Source organism: Natrix helvetica (genome assembly GCF_964273705.1).
Source record: "Natrix helvetica genome assembly, chromosome: 3".
NCBI classification, from domain to species: Eukaryota; Metazoa; Chordata; class Lepidosauria; order Squamata; family Natricidae; genus Natrix; species Natrix helvetica.
Genome location: NC_138549.1, coordinates 48,404,207 through 48,421,346, shown reverse-complemented (window position 1 = coordinate 48,421,346; position 17,140 = coordinate 48,404,207). Strand labels below are relative to the sequence as shown.

Below are 17,140 nucleotides of genomic sequence, written 5' to 3'. Positions count from 1 at the left end.
CACCTCAATGAATGAGGAAGACCTGTTCCCCTGAGGCGAACCAGGTTCCTTCTCCTCTATCTGGCCAGAGGGTGGGCATGGCAATGAGCCCATCTATTCAGGGGATTTGCTCTGCCTCTGGGCCTGCTCAACTCTGTGTTCCACAGACTTATGTTTCCGGGTTCCCTCCCTGGGTTTGCTTTTGTTCCCTGAGGGTCCTGGAGAGGCCTTCCTTGTGGTGCCCTTTCCTCCTTTCCCCCCTTTGGGTGGAGGATCTGGCCTACTGCGTTTTGAAGAGGGCCCTGCCAGCACCTCCTGCGCTTCCACACCTCCATCTGCCATGGTGATCTGCAGAAGCCTTGAAGTTGTTTCTTGATGCAGAGATGGGATTGCAGCAGTAGACAGGCACCAGGCGCGAGCCAGATGGCTACGGATCACCTGCAGATCAATATCTGAGAGGAGGAAGGCCCGTTGGCCAAAAACCTCCTCAGGCCACCCCCAAAGTCCTTGAGTGTTCGTTGCAGACAGGCAGACCTTGCCGGCGCCCCGGACAAGGCCAAACGCTTCCCAGCAGCGATCTGCGGCTGAGGAGCTTGAGCGCAAACTCGTGGGTCTTCAAACGGCTCCAAATGACGATCTGGTCAAAAAAGTCACTCTAAAATGGCCGCTGCCACGCACCGCCACTCTCTGAGTTCAAGGCAACAATTAGCAGCCAACAAAAAGCATGTGAAACACTTTAAAATGCCGGGTTGAGGAGAAACCGCCGACACCGCCTGAGCCTTCAAAGTGCTCCAGGCGGCACTATTAACAGTAGCGGCTGGGGAAACGGACAGGAAGCCTCCCGCTGCCCCCTTGCTCGCCGCCAGCCGCCAGCCAAGCAACTCCACCATTCCTCACGCTGCGTGCGACCAGCAGCTCTCTGGAAACCCAGTAGCCTCCTCAGCAAATTCAAAGGTAACTTTTTTCCTTTTAAGCCTTTGCCTATCTATAACTACATAAACAAGGAATCTATACAAAAATTAAAAGGAGATAATTCTCTCCACAATTTGGAGAGTCCAATCTATCTGACTTATAACTGAGGACCTCCCCAAAATTAGTCTTAACGGGCGAACTGAGTTTTTAAATTGGTCTCAATGAGGCAAAGGAGGCGTGGTTAAAGAAAAATCTACTCAGTCCTAGGGCAGATAGACTGTATTTAACCCATGCTTGGACTCTCCAAGCAGCGCACAGAAGAAAGACGGGTTGTATTTGTTCATTTGTCAGAACTTAAATTTTATGTCACTGGGAAGGTAGATAAAGATGAATTCTACATTGTGTTTTGTTCTGTTTTTTAGTTTGTGTCTATGTTAACAAGCATGGAAATTCTGGGCCTCATCTTGATGAAAAGAAAATTCAGCAGCTTCCTGATCACTTTGGACCAGGTCCCGTGAATGTAGTACTTCAGCAGGCTGTCCAAGCTTGTGTAGATTGTGCCTATCAATCAAAAATTGTCTTTGGACTCCTCAGGGTTGGGCATCATGCTGGAGAGATCATTACTGGTACATAATTTTATCTCATTTATATTTAGACTTCAACTTGGTGCAAAGATTGCATTTCTGAACAACAAATCAGCAACTCTGGCTTATCTTCTGCTAAGAATGTCTATGGAGATTCTCACTCATCCAGGTCATGGTTGTCCCAAAGGTGTTTTTTAAAGGCAACTTTCTTTGTTTTTCCTTGAAAATGTTTTGTTTCTCGTCCAAGAAGCTTCTTAGATGAGAACTGAAGAAGCTTCTTGGATGAGAAATGAAACGTCTTCAAGGAAAAACAAAGTCTAGTTGCCTTTTGAAAAAGCAACTTTGGGATTCTGCTAAGAATGGTTTTTTTCATTTCAATGTTCCCTTTAAGTTTGTGAGTCTTGATTATTTGGCTAATTAGACCCAATTTAATATTATATGAAGCTTTTTATTTCCGGTTGGCTTTATCTTTTTATACAAAGAGATGGAGAAAAAACCCCTCATTTGTAATGTTGACATACAGAATAAGCCAGTCTTCTGGCCTATTGTTAACTATATATGCAATACAATTAGTCAGTGATTCTTGTAAACTAACTACAGTAAATCAGTATTAAAAAAAAACCAGCAAGCCAGCAGAATCAATATTTTGAAAGCCAATAAAAACTCTGTATGCTTGGTAATGACAAAACCTCTTTCTTTATTCTTAAATAAGTTATATTTAAATTGACTTACATTTGTCATATCTCCCAAAATAATAACCAGAAAAAATATTTTCTATTATAATTTAAAAGCAAACACATATCCATTCCTTTTGCTTTATATGAAAATATTTGATCCAAAACTGTGAAGGTGTTCTGTTTCCTACAATGAGTTTTTATTTTAGCTGAATGCTGTTTTGGAAAAGTCAGAATTCTACATAGATATAATTTCTGTCTGCTCTATAGTGTCAATATTTCTCTAGTTCTAAATTAGAATTGCTCCTTGTCACTTTGTTACTAGCAAAAGCAGTCTTCAGGATATATATTTGGATGCCTGTTCATAATTCTGGGATTAAAAAGAAGGCTGCCTTACTTTATTACATTATATTAATGCCAGATGAGACAGTTTTCTATGGTTAATTAAGCTGTCACACCTTATTTCTAGCATTATTAAGTTGACTCTTTTAGAAGACACATTGATTTCAAATTAATGTTTAATATCATGACAGTGGAACAAGAATTCTCTGTCTTGGTCATTGTGCATTTCCAGGCTGGGAACCAATTGCCCTTCCATTCCCAAATATAAAACAAATAGTTTCAGATTTGCAGTACTGGCCCTACGGCAGTAGAAATGGGCTGATGCTCCTAATCATTCCCAATAGCCCAAAGGAACGTATATTTTCAGAGAGATAGTGAGGAGTCCTATGAACTCTTTGCATTTGAGTAGTATTACATTCTTGAAAGTTAATAGCTTTTTAAAATGTACTTTTCAAATTTGGCAAAACAAATGCACATTGATTAGCATAGAGATACTGCAAATGGTCCAAAACCTCTTGTAGAGAAAAAGTACAAAAACTGCCTTTTTATGCTTAGGATTCATTAAAAGGGAGATAGCTTCTGTTCGGCACTGGTGGTATTTCATTGTGTGTAATAATATTGATATTTTAATTTTTTTTTCTACTGACAGCCTCTTTTGATGAGGAGAAACATGCCATCAATCTTCCTTCTGTGAATAGTGCATCTTTTGTTCTTCGCTTCTTGGAGAAACTCTGCCACAGCCTACAGTGTGATAATCTTTTCAGTAGCCAGCCCTTTAGTCCTTACATGGGAAATGCACATAGTCCCATTGAACATGATAGAAACAAGTCAGGTAATGTTCTGATTACTTTGGTTCCTTTTCTTGTCATAGCTCTTGTGTACTTTAGCATTGATGGTTTTTATTTAGAAACAAAACAAGTAAGAAACAAAATAGCAGAATAATAATTTTGAATTATAGTGCACAGTGATTTAGTAAGAATTTTAAAAAGTAGGCAGTTTTGCTTTTCCCCACACGTATGTAATTACAAATTCTAAGGTTTTAAAGCATATTTTGACTTACAGGACCCTACTTAGCTTCTGAGCCCCAAAAGGTCAGCCATTATTGCCATTCACTGTAGAATTAAAAGTAGGGTATACTGAAAACCACTGTATTAGGACTAAAAATCCAACCCATATTCAAGGAGGAAAGTGGGATTCAGAATATGCATGTTATAGCTATTGGCACATTCATAAATCAAATAGGCTTTCCTAGGAGTCCTAGAAAAATGCAGCTTCCTTAAAAAGTTGCTGACAGTTGTAGTGTGAGTTTTACAAACAGAAATACTTTTTCTACATTTAGCCCAGATTGCGGGATAGCATTAATATGGATATACAACTGCTATGATAACAAAATAGTGTGATAAATTCTTTAGTTTACAACTGCCTGTTGAAATCTGTAAATCTGAAATAAGTACCTATATATCTTTATGTGTAAGTGCTCAGTTTACATAGTCCTGATTTCACATTGCTTACTTGCTTAGAGTCAGTCGTGTCAGGTGTAGTGCTGGTTTCTAGCTTTATTGTATATGCTATAATGACCAAACAGCCATTAGCATTATGGCCATCAACCAAGGATTTAGTCTTATTTCAATGGAGATAGTCAACATTAGGACAGTTAAAGACTTACCACCTGCTTCGTAGCGAAATCTAACAGCTTGGAAGTTGACTTGTCTTGTCCAATGGAAAGAGACTTATTCTGTGGTTTTAGCATGAAATAACATTTTCAAGGAATTTAGTGGAAGAAATTAGTGCATCTATTTCCAACTTATGCTTTAGAAATTTTGATTATTAGGGTCTATAACCTTTTTATTCTTCACCAAAATGGAACAAAACATATAGGTAAGATAAACTATTGTAATGGGATGATATACTGCACAGAAATCAGTGCAGAGAGTTTCTATGTTTTTTGAGCGTAGCACGAGCAAAACGAGCAAAAAAACGGCCTGTTTTTTGCAAAAACGGCCCCGTTTTTTGTCAAACAAATTGTATGCATAGCCTTATGGAGGTTTATAGAGTGCTGCTGGGGGTTGGGGGGACAGCCCATTATTTGCTCATTTCTGCCCTCCCCAACCCCCAGGAGCTCTCTGAAGGCCTCCATAAGGGTATGTACAGCCATTTTGGTGAAGGGGGCGGGCTTCAGGAGGCAAAAAATGCTGTATTCAGTGTATAAGACGCACCCAGATTTTCAGCCTCTTTTTTGAGGAAAAAAGGTGCGTCTTATACTCTGAAAAATACAGTATATATGGGATTCTAAAAGTCAGATCTCATAGACACTTGATTGTACAAATTATGAGAACATTCTAAATACATTCTTGTTTCATGCATGACTTTTAAACATTCCTAAACACAGTAAGCTGGATAAATTATTTATGTCCTGTTTCAGGCGAATTAAAAACCACCTAATGTACTGTATTCGGATCAGGATTCATACTGAGTTGAATTACAGCTTTAAGTATGTTATTAAATGCTTGGCTCTCAGATAAACTACAGTTATGTGAACTTTAAATATATTAGGATATCTATTAGAATTGGAGGAAACACGATTAATAGATCTTAATTCCACATACCGGTACTCTGTACAAAAAACAGAAAAGACATTCTTTCAAATATTTGGGATCTTTACATTTTGGCCAATGAAATACTATCTTTGAGATTGATTGAATGCTGTCATGAACTGGAGGCTTTAATTATAACTGTATGGAGAGGAATTTTCATTACAATCATCAAATAACCTTATTTTATATGTACTTCATTTTACCTAGATTTTCTATTAAAAAAAGAAATTTGAAAGTGCATATGTTTTTCTCAGAAACAATCTCATTAAAATGTAATCACAGTTTGACAACTACTATTATTTATTTATTTAAAAGATTTATATGGGCATCCATCTTGCCCAACTCTGGGCAACTCACAACACCAAAACTATTAACTATAAAACAATAAAACAGTAAAATGATTACATAAAAACCTAGTGCCTTAATCATCTCCTTAGGATGCCCACAGCAACCTACAATTACCCACTGGCTTCCTGTGGCCTACCGGGTGCGCTTCAAGGTGTTAGTTACCATCTTTAAAGCGCTCCATGGCACAGGGCCTAGTTACCTGCGGGATCGCGTTCTGCCCCACACATCCCTGCGACCTATTCGCTCGCACAGAGAGGGACTTCTCCGGGTGCCGTCCTCCAGAGAGTGTCAGAGGGCAGCGCCCAGGAGTAGGGCCTTCTCTGTGATGGGCCCTACCCTTTGGAATGACCTCCCCCCAGACATTAGGACAACAACTGACCTCCGCTCCTTCCGCATGAAACTTAAGACCCACCTGTTCCGACTAGCCGGCCTGGCTTAATTTAGAGCTTCTCCACCTCTTGGGCATTTTTAATTGTTAATTTTAATTTTTAAACTTTATCATTGGGGTTTTTAATTGTTTTAAATTATTGTAATTTATTTATTTATTTCCACCTCCTCCATATTGTATTGTTGTGACCGCTGCTAGTGTACGTCGCCCCGAGTCCCTTGGGGGAGAGGGGGCGACTAAGAAGTCAAATAAATAAATAAATAAATAAATAAATAAACATTCCATTCTTTCCATCCTATCCTGTCCTGCCCTGTCCCCTCCCCTCCCCTCCCACCCCATCCCATCATCTCAGTAAAAAGTCAGTTCTTGATGTCCTTCTGAAAAGCTACAAGGGTCGGGAGCTTTGCGAATCACTGGAGGGGAGGGTGCTGTATAAGGTAGGGAAAGCCACAGAAAAGGCATATTTCCAAGGTCTCATGAGATGACAGGATTTCAAGAATAGGGTCTGGAGTGTGCTTACACTATCTGATCTAATGGGACAGTTAGTCACATATACAACCAATGCCATGTGGAGCTTTAAAAGTGATTACCAGCACCTTGAATTGCATCTAGAAGGCAACTGGAAGCCAGTAAAGCTCAGACAATGGAAAGGTAACATGGGTGAACTATGAATATCCAATTCTATATATGCTGCTGCATTCTGGATCAATTGTAACTTGAGAGTGATCTTAAAGAGCAGACACATGTAAAGTACATTGCAGTAATCCAAACAGGAAGTGACTAAGGCATGAATGACTGTATAGAAGATATTTCAATACAGGAAAGGGTACAATTGGTGTACAACATTGATCAGTGCAAAGCCCCCTCCTCCCTGTCACAGATGTCATCTGCAGGAGCCATGAGTCTAGGAAGATCACCAAATTGTGTACCAGCTCAATTGTGAAGAATGCAAGCCTGCCCAGTCAAAGGTGACAAAGATGATCTGAAGGCCAAAAACCCAAAGCGACTCCATCTTGCCAGGATTGAGTTGTTCACCCCCATCCAGAAACTGTCTGGAGCAGCCTCCAGGCACTTGGACAACACTGCAACAGCACCGTCTCTTGGCCCGGAGTAGAAATGTATGGCTGGGTATCATCAGCGAAGTGATAATACCATAACTCTTGCTGTTGGATAACCTACCCAGTGGTTTTGTATACATGTTAAAGAGGATAGGGGAGAAACCAGAAACCTTGAGGCACCCTCCACACAAACACTTCAGGGGCTTAGAACTTGATATCTCCTTGCCCAGCAACACTGACTGGAACTAGCCACAGAAAAAAGAGAAGAATCATCACAAAACGCTACCTCCTACTCCTGGATCCAGTGCAGAAGGATGCCATGGTCTAGTATCAAATCTGTTGAGAGATCCAGGAAAGCAGGTCAACTGCACTACCCCAATTCCAATCTCTCCAAAGGTAATCAGCAAGCATAATAACGTTGACACAGTGCTGTACCTAGTCTTAACCCAGACTGAAAAAGAGTCCAGTGCTCTCTTAAAATGAGTCCCAATCACCCTTTCAACAACTTTTTACAGAAGTAGTGAAGGTTTAACACTGCTGGATCTAAGGATGGCCTCTTGAGAAGAGGGTACATCACTGCCTCTTTCAATGCAGATAGAAATACCCCTCCTATAAAAAGGCATTAGCTACTTTGGAGCCAGCCACATGCTACCTCCTTGGCTACCTTAACTAATCAGGAGAGGCATGGGTCCAGATGTCGAAGCTTACAACTACGAGGACCCTGTCCACTTCCTCAGAATCAACCAGCTCAAACTCCTCCCAGATAACAGGACTCAGACATGTCTCTCATTGAATGTTAATGTTATGATGTATTGTGTACATTGTATAACTATAATTTACAGCTATACTTTCCTATTTGTATTTTTCACACCAATTTTTTCCTATAACCATAATAGAATGGACAAAATTTTTCTCCTTCAATGGAAGGGATGCAAAAGCTTGTTCACTCTGAGGATTACAACTGATGTTTGAGTAGGATTCAAGCTATTAGTCAGGCCACTTATTTTATAATCATTGAAAATTATAATTGACTGGTATCATGTAGAGAGTTAGGGGGTTTACCAAAGATTTTCACAGATTTATATTGTCCTGTATTTATGCTTTGCTATTTAATATACAGATAATGGGATTGGCAAAATTGTAGCTTGGCAAAAAAAGTTTGGGAATAAAGAAATAAAGAAAAAGTAAATATGCCCAGAATTATTTGTCTCTTTCCCCATTCTTGCAAGTTGACAAATGCTTGACATCATCATGTTCATGAAAAAGGGGCAAGGTGGTTAAGTATGGAATGGATGTTTTAATTCTTGCCTATTTTGTCATTGACCAATGACAAAATCTTATATATTAAATTTATAAAATAGGCAATAATCAAAGCATCCTTATTTAACCACCTTTTCCCCCTTATAAAGTCTAAGGTGAAAACATTAATTTCAGTTCATTAATTTATTGTGTGCTTCTGATTGAATTCTCATTTATGGAAAAAAAATGCCCACTTTTTGTATAAGTGATATATTTATTTCTCATCTCAAGGTATCTATGTTTTATCACTTGTATATTATGATTAATGATTGTAACTATGAGCTATGATAGTGCTATTAGATATGACCTATCATTTTGTTGTTTGTATGTACACTGAGAGCTTATGCATTGGAGACAAATTTCTTGTGTGTCCAATCACATGGCCAATAAAGAATTATGATTTCTAATTTTCTAATTTCATAATTAAATTAGTCATTGGGAATCTTTGAAGTAAATACTATAGAAAAATACTACATGGCAGAAGGATTTGCATCACAATTAAAGGTCCACGTGCATTTTCTATGGAAAGATTAATGAGGCAGGTACTGTTAATTAAGGTGGCCCTTCACCCATCCATCTTGTATTCCAAATCTGTCTCTAGAGAAGCTCTCCTGAACCTGTTGTGATTGCTACACTGGCAAATATTTCTAAATTTGCTACCATAGAAATTTGAAATCTTTGTAAAATGGAGCTTTAAGTCTATGTACATTTCAATTATTGCATGCATTTATAACTCCTTAATCCCTTTTGATTATATAGCAAAAGAACAAATATCAGACAGTAGAAGTGCAAAGCGGTATTCTCAGGATTCATCCCCCTATCCTGTCCCCATGTCTCCTAAGCTTCTAAGAACTGAAGCTCACCCCTCTGAACGTAACTGAATTTTAATTATCTTCACTTACATTAAGGATAAACAACCTTTTTCATTCTAGGGCCTGGGTGTTCTGCATCTTTCTTAAGTAGGGAATGTTTATATTAAAGCAAACATCAACAAAATCTTTATAGAAGATATCACTTTACTAATAATCTGGTTGTGTTAAATTCTGTATAGCAGAAACCCTGCCAAATGAAGAAACATCCAAAGAGCACAGCTTTGCTGAGAATTCAATGGATTCTGCACTTAATTCAGTCACCCTGTCAAGTTCTAACAATCAGAATGCCAGTGAATATTGTACCTCAGGGAACACAGCCTATTTTAGGCATTCTCTTCCTTCAGTATCTGCTACCTCAAACACAGCACCAAATCTACAGAAATTATCAAGTGCTACTGGGAACAAAAGTTATTGTGAAGTTGCCAGAAAGAGATTGCAACAGAGGATTGAAGGTATTCTCGAGCTTTTATAAAAGTTCATGCTTTGTTTGTGTGCACATTGATATGTATATTCATAAAACTGGCTCTAAAAGCACTTTCTTATTCTAAGTTTATAAAAGGAGCTAGCAAATTTAGCAGACATACTCAAACCAGAATCTTCACTTTGCTCTACTGATATCCTTATTTGGCAAAGGCTGTGAGTAATTAATTTAGCATTTATGGAAAGAAGGAAGGAAGGAAGGAAGGAAGGAAAGAAGGAAGGAAATCACACAGATTATACTTTGTTTTATATCTGTTTTCTGCTTCTGGGTTTCTCTTTGAGGTAATCCCTATGTCTTAATTAAATCACAACATAAATCAAACCATAATCTATTATTTTTGCCAAAATGAACAATTTTGCTTTGTTTTATAAATGCTATAATACATATTGTTCCTTGAAGGAAAATCCAATACAGAGGAGTTTTAAAAATAAACATGTATGGTTAATTACTAACAGAAACAAGCTACTATCATGGCCTTTCTAACTAAGTATTCTCCAGATGTGCTAAAATAATTTACAGAATGTTCAACTGATATTCTTGGAAGTCGTCATATATAGGAATTTGGGAGCCACCAGATTGGGAAAGATGCCTTCCCATATTTATTTGTGTGTGTGTGTATGTAAAATGTATAGGTCACCACTGCATTAACAGTAGCAAGATATTTTCAGATTAACCTCATAAAATGGGAAAATAATGGGGGTGGGGGTGGTTCTACTCACCAATGACTATAAAAGCTATTTGAATGTGTGCAGGTATCCTCAAAATGCCTTGGTTATTTCTCCAGCTTCTTCAGTTTCATCCTTTTGTGTGTTTAAGCTGCAAGTTCTAAAACAGGACCTGAACTCAGTGCACTAAAACAGGATTCTTCACATCTCTTCAGCAAAGACCCTTCAACATGGTCAATTGATGAAGTAATGCGATTTGTAAAAGAAGCAGATCCTCAGGCATTAGCACCCCATGCCGAACTCTTCAGGAGACATGTAAGTAAAATACAACTTATTTTTAATAGTGCCTAGAATCACATGAAATTAAAAAAAAATCCAGTATATGTCTGAAATCTAATAGGCTTTTTTCCTCCAAAAGAGTATTAAAAGCAGAAAACCACCACTGTAATTTGCACTAGAAAAGAGTTTTGTGTCAATGTAAGTTCTACTTGATACAGAATTATCCTTAAACATAAACTTAGTCCTGATGTCCCATGAATTCTTGCCGTGTTTGGGGGAAACTATTATTAATTACACAAAAATATACACAGAAAATTTTTAGAACAGGAAAACATAATTTGATATGTGTGAAATGTTCTTCTTGCTCTGTTGAAGAATTTGGTAGGATTAAAATGGATTCCAATTAGTTTACCTATTTGTTAATTTCTGTTTTCTAGACTGATATCATGTGTGAGTAAAGTTATTGGGATAATGTTTTGGGGGTAAATAATTTATTAGAATTTCTCTTGTTCAGAGGCAGCATTGAAAAAAAGTAACCTAGATTGACAAATTCCAGATGCTGCTTCCCCCATCAGAATCAGAAATCAGGTGTTCTTCACATTAGAAAGGTCAAAGAGGGATATGCTGGATGTGGATTGGGAAGACCTGAGGGTCTGTAGATGTTTCATGCCACTAATATCTTGACCTTGAAAAAAGTGTTAAATGTTTATCTATCACCAATATGGAGATGGATTCAGTGCTGTTCTGACAGCTAGTAAAATAAATTGTTTGAACAAAAATGAGAACTGAAAGAGCACAGATTCAAGCTTCTGCTGATTCAAAGCAGGCAAATTTTCTTTTCATCTGGTATGTAACCTTTGCTGTTCCTACTTAAAAGTGTTGCAGCATTTATTTATTTAACTTTTATGTCACCTAATTCCCAATGCACCTGGGCAACTCAACAACAAATAAAGAAATTTTAATTATATAGTTAAAAGATAAAAGGTGGCAACTTGAGAAACCAAATGGAATGACATGAGGGGTCTCACTCTCTCTCCCCAAAGCTTGGGTAAACTTTTTCTTTAGGTTACAAGATCTGGACAAGGTGCTAAAGCTCCATATTCTGCGTTAAGGAAATGGACAGTGTAACCATACCAGATCCAAAGCTGCTTTGCCTAGTTCGAGTCAAAATACTGCAGCTCTCTTTATGTATAACTGATTCTGTAAATAGATTAGAAATTGAAATATATTATATAATTATTTGTAATTTTTATAATATAGATTCTGAAGATTTGTCAGTGAAAATTTCCAAGATGTTCAGATTTGAATTTCTGTTTTTCTCTTGGAAAGGTGATAATGTAGGAGAGTTGTGTTGTGTCAGTCTAGAGTAATATTCTTGTTCTGAAACAAGTCATTAATTATTGTCATCTTGTTTCCTCACAGGAAATTGATGGGAAGGCTCTTCTGTTACTGAGGAGTGATATGATCATGAAGTATATGGGTCTGAAACTGGGCCCAGCATTAAAACTATGTTATCATATAGAAAGACTTAAGCAAGCAAAGTTCTAGGCAGCAAATGCACAGTGATAGTGTTGCATTTTAAATAGACAACCAGTCAGGTTCAAAAAGAGACAAATAGGGCTGAAACTTTGCCTGATCGAATGGATCAAAAAAAATCTCACTCAGCTCATAAAGAAATTTCCATCATATTGTTTTTACTAGTCTAATCAGAAAGAAATATCGTAAATCAGCATTGTTTTACAGATACTTCTTAAATATGGGAGTTAATGTTAAAATTTTTGCATTGTATTTAATAACTTTTTAAAATATGCAGGGAGGAAGTAGTGCTAAGAGTATTTATATGAGAAGCTGCAAAATACATATTCACCTCTTCAGCTTCAGCTGATGTATTTTCATTCAGAACCAAAACAGCTGATTTCCAAAGGATCTTTGTTTTTTTTAAAAAAATCAAATGTGGAGGGGGCTTTTTGTTGGAAAAAATGGCTGAATTTCTATGTTGGGGTAAGGGAAGCATTATTTTTAATTGATTAATTCTTTAATTAATATAGTCACATACATATCTTATGTGAAGCAAATTTCCCTTAAAAATAGCCATATACCTGTAAGTTTATATTCTGTGCAAAAAACAAATAACCTCTATTTTTAAGAATTTAAATTATGAAAATGCATTTTTACAACATGTTGACAATTTAAGCAGAAAATTTCTTTTTTAAGAAGGAACTTCTTATGGCTGATTTGAGCAGACAACTCCCAAGTGGCAAATAACTTTCAGTTTGCTTACAACGATATAAGAAACATTGTATTGAAACATTCCATCTAGCATAAACATATGTTCATGCACTTGTATATTTATGTGTGTGGGTTCATGCGTGTGTGTGCGTGTGTGTGTATAAATATATATTTTGTACATAGTGTTCAAGTTTTTTTAAAGTCTGTTTTAAAGGTATTTTTGCACTGTGGCAGATGATAAACTTCAGGTTAATGGTTCATTTTAAATCATAAACAAAATATGCATTATACATTTTATCCCTAGTTTATGGGTGTCGATATATCATCAAGCTGTGTCCTAAGACCAATCACATTTGTTCCAGTAGAACATAGGGTTGAGATTCCCTGGTGGGGACCTGGTGAAGTATGGATGATAATTACCTAAACAGATTTCCTTTTGCATTCTAAAATATGATTTTATGCCACCAGGAAGGAACACAATGAAACCCACCATCTTGTGTAGGATCCGGAAGGATTTCAGCATGTCTAGAGTTTCTAATTAATTGCAAAACTTTACCTTTTGTCACCTTTCACTACATGTGAATGGTGTTTGCTGGATGTATGTGTCCTCATAATGTTCATTAATGCCTGTCTGGTTTGTTTCTCATTTCATGGAGGGAGATGGAGAGAAGGGGAAGGAAGAAATAATTGATGGACAGATTCATACAGGGCAACTTGGGGCACTATGCAATATTCCTGAATTCTCTTGTTGCGCTGAGCCATTTTATTCTGGGAAAATATCTGGAAAAGAATGGGATGATGGGGGAGAGGTGATGTTGAATGTCTTTTTTTACTTTGCCTCTCTAACGTCTTTCAGATAAAAAAAGTCAAATGACTTCTTTTAACAAAGAATTTGAATTACAATTGGATGTATAATTCATCCAAATCTTGGTGTTGTATCTGTAATTTACAAAAAGTGCTGATAATAAAATACTTTGCCATCACTGCCAATATAATATCAGGGACAATTTATGTACTTTTGTTGAATAGAGGATCAGGCGTTTTTGTCCAAGTATTGCTGGAAAAGATATAGTCCTGAAAGGAATGTAGTTTTTATATTTCTTACTGCTTTTTTATATAGAAAAACTTCTAGTTAAAATACACATTTGTTGTTTTAAAAATGCCTTGTTTATTGTATATTAGTGTATTTATTAGTAATACACTAATTACTCAGGTTTAGCTAAAATGACAAAGTTGCAAATCGTTTTTGAAGCAATGTATTCCTTTAAATGACTGAAGCTGAATTTAAATGAGATTACTTTGGTGATGTCCTATTTCCTGATGAACTTCTGGCATTCATATTATATCAGCAAACTTTGCTTGTCATAAGAGTACAACAGCTCCAATATATAACATTCTTTAACCATTTCAGTTATTTATATATGCTCAGGTATTTAAAAATAAGCTGCAACGGCTGTGATATCTTTTATATCTTTTGATGCCTATTTCTTTCAGATGAAGTTACATAAACACACCTATTTATCTTATTGTGAAACATGATTGCTTGTATTTGGCATGTAATTGTGTTTGTGATTTTTAAGGGTAAGATATATTATGCCAATGAACGTTCCACTGGTACCATGGGATTTTATTTTTGTTCTTCATCTTGCATCTATATGCTTCATAAATTTGTTCTAGAACAGGGGTGTCAAACTCATGTTGTCATGGCATCGTCACATGACATATTGTGACTTTTCCCCCCTTTGCTAAACCGGGCATGGGCATGTCCAGCACATGACGCATCCGGCCCATGGGCTGCAAGTTTGACAGCCCTGTTCTAGAGAGTTGATACTAAATAAGACATTTAGTATAAGTTATTTCAGACACTGTTAAAAGGTATTTTAAAATTGTATTAAAATATTAATCTTGCAAGAATCTAGTTGTTTTCTATACTGGATTGAGACAAAATGTCACAAATGTCATTCAAGGAATTTAAATGTTAAAAGTGGATATAAAACAAATACAATGTTTTAGACCTTTTAGAGGGTTTTCTTATTTATTTTGCTAATATGTCTTTGTATTGTGCAAATAATGTATACTACATGTATACAAACCTTTATATGAAACAAAAATGCCATTGAAATTTTAACTTTGCATATGACATGATATAAATTAAGTTAGGTATATTTTTCATTATTTTCAACTGGATGTTTTTATCTAAAGAGAAAATAAAAGTTGTTTGATGTTGATTTGTCAATTATTTTTATTATGTAATGTCTTAAATCTGTAACTGACTAAGCTCAATACCATGTTTGGTAGTTACTAATACGTCAATTAAAATATACTTTGATTAATATAATATACATGGTTTGAAAGGATCCAATATTTACAGAAATAATCTGAGTAAAATTCTAAACACTGATGTTAATATACTGTAGATTATCACTTTTCTTCAAAAATAGAATCATCTAGGCTGGATGTGGATTCTTGAAATAGGAGGATTTTACTGATGGTGGTAATGGTTATCAAATTAAATAACTCAAGTGCTTAAAAAAATTCTGAATGCTCTTTTTGCGGAATCCACAGAATTTAGAAGAATCCACAGAAGAGGCAAGAAAAACACCTAGAGGACAGTCTATTTGTCAATTGCTTATTCCAGAATTAAAAATAAAGGTCTTCTAAAGACCCCACACAAATTTAGTATGGTGATATACTTTTCATGAAGTATCTGAATTATTAACATGTGTATAGGGTTCAGATGATGCAGTATGGTGGTGAAGGTGTTGATTGGGACCAGGGAGGTTTAGTCACTGTTTAATCAGGATTATTGTGACAAACATTAGAGGAGAGAATGCTGTTCATACTGCTTAGAGCCCCTGAAAGGAAGGCAAAATATAAATTAAATAAATCGGAACATTCTAACTGTTCTATAAGCACACATGAAATGACAGATAAAGAAGGTACGTCAAGTGCAAATTATTTGCATACAGAAAGTCCTAAATTCAGTCATAATGCTTTCAGGAGTTTCTTCCAAGCACTATAAATAGCACTAAACCTGTAAGTCAACAGTTTGTCGTCTGCCCACAGAATGCTTGTCCCAAAACAAAGGCATTTGATCCCCCAGAATTTGCTATATTTTGCATGCCCTACAGTACAGAATGGAATGCCAAACAGCTATCCCAATAAATCAGTGCACAAAACAATGCAATGTTTTTGCTGAAGCAGTCTTAATGATCTTTACTACTCATAAGCCTAAAACTAGATTGCCTTCTGAGAACAAGAACAATTACAGCAATCGGAAATGATGTTCAAACAGTAAGACTTAGGCCTCTTGCAAATGTGGATAGTGCTTTTCAGTGGATAGCATTAGTTTTTCTAAATTCCCCTGTTATGCTGATGAACCATATGATTAGCAAATATGTAATCAGTTGATAATAAAATGAAAACAAAATAGTATCTGCTGCCTCATTGTAGGAACATACTGCATTAGATGTAATGAAGACAACAGTTCAGCTAGCAGAATTCTTTTGCAAATGAAGGCAAATACATGTGTCCCAGGATAATTTTGTAGGATCCAAAACCTCTGGTCCCATTGATCAACTCAGATTGGATTCTGCAGAATTCTTTAGCCACAAACCAATGAAAAGATAAAAGAAAAACAGTTTATTGGACTATTGGTATAATACTAGGGGCTATAAGTGGATTACAGTGATGGGGATTTGGGAAAATGATTTGAACAATTAGAATGTTCAAGGATTTTGGATTGCTAGGCACAGAATGAAGATGTTCTTTAAGTGTCTCATTAGATGTCAATACTAGATAAACTGCTGTAGGTTCCAAATGTTAGAAACAACGAGTGTTATAATTCAAACCATTACTAATTTTTCAGATTATAACATCAAAAAATGCTCAATTAAACCAATTGAGCATTTTTTGATGTTATAATCTGAAAAATTAGTAATGGTTTGAATTATAACAGGAAAGGTTCTTTATAAGAGAGATTCTATTGCCCAGATGTAAAATGTCCATATAGTTTTGTGCAATTTTTATCTTCCTCAGTTATGTTTACATCTTAGATTTATCATAGAAATTCTAGTTACTGAGCCATTTATCCCATACCAAATTATGAACAGTTGGTACATCATTTGCTGGTTCTCTGAACTACTCAAAATTTCCGCTACTGACTCTCCAGAACCTGTCAACCTGCTGGATTTCACCCCTGAAATAGATATCTGCATTCAAAATCTGTAGATCAATCTTACAGCAGTATTAGGAAAATTACAGTATCAGGTTTTGCTAAAAACATGCACATGCACATATAGCAAATATGTATGTGCAAGTTGGTCATAAGCAAATTTAAGTCCCTATTACTTGATTCCTCCGTTTCCTGCCCAATAAATAAGTAAATTCTGTATTTCATATTGAGAAGGAGTTCAATGGCTGCAATAAAAAAAGTA

The 17,140-nt window shown here is 36.4% G+C and overlaps 2 protein-coding genes across 10 annotated transcripts in view; one reads left to right on the top strand and one right to left on the bottom strand.

The window, feature by feature from the left end:
* The window catches only part of SCML2 (Scm polycomb group protein like 2), a 62,671-nt gene extending 49,792 nt beyond the window's left edge, over positions 1-12,879 (top strand). For all 8 annotated transcript variants that reach the window (XM_081948762.1, XM_081948758.1, XM_081948760.1 and 5 more), the window contains 6 exons: positions 1,314-1,517; positions 3,141-3,323; positions 8,938-9,051; positions 9,230-9,502; positions 10,348-10,511; positions 11,898-12,879. In XM_081948762.1, the coding sequence (XP_081804888.1) occupies positions 1,314-1,517; positions 3,141-3,323; positions 8,938-9,051; positions 9,230-9,502; positions 10,348-10,511; positions 11,898-12,023 (1,064 nt within the window). In that variant the 3' untranslated portion in view covers positions 12,024-12,879. The remainder of the gene's footprint in view (positions 1-1,313; positions 1,518-3,140; positions 3,324-8,937; positions 9,052-9,229; positions 9,503-10,347; positions 10,512-11,897) is intronic.
* RAI2 (retinoic acid induced 2) overlaps positions 12,449-17,140 on the bottom strand; it is a 36,531-nt gene continuing 31,839 nt past the window's right edge. The window contains exon 4 of one of the 2 annotated variants that reach the window (XM_081948771.1): positions 12,449-16,306. The gene's annotated coding sequence lies outside the window, so the exon portion shown is untranslated. The remainder of the gene's footprint in view (positions 16,307-17,140) is intronic. The other variant, XM_081948772.1, reaches the window with a different exon arrangement.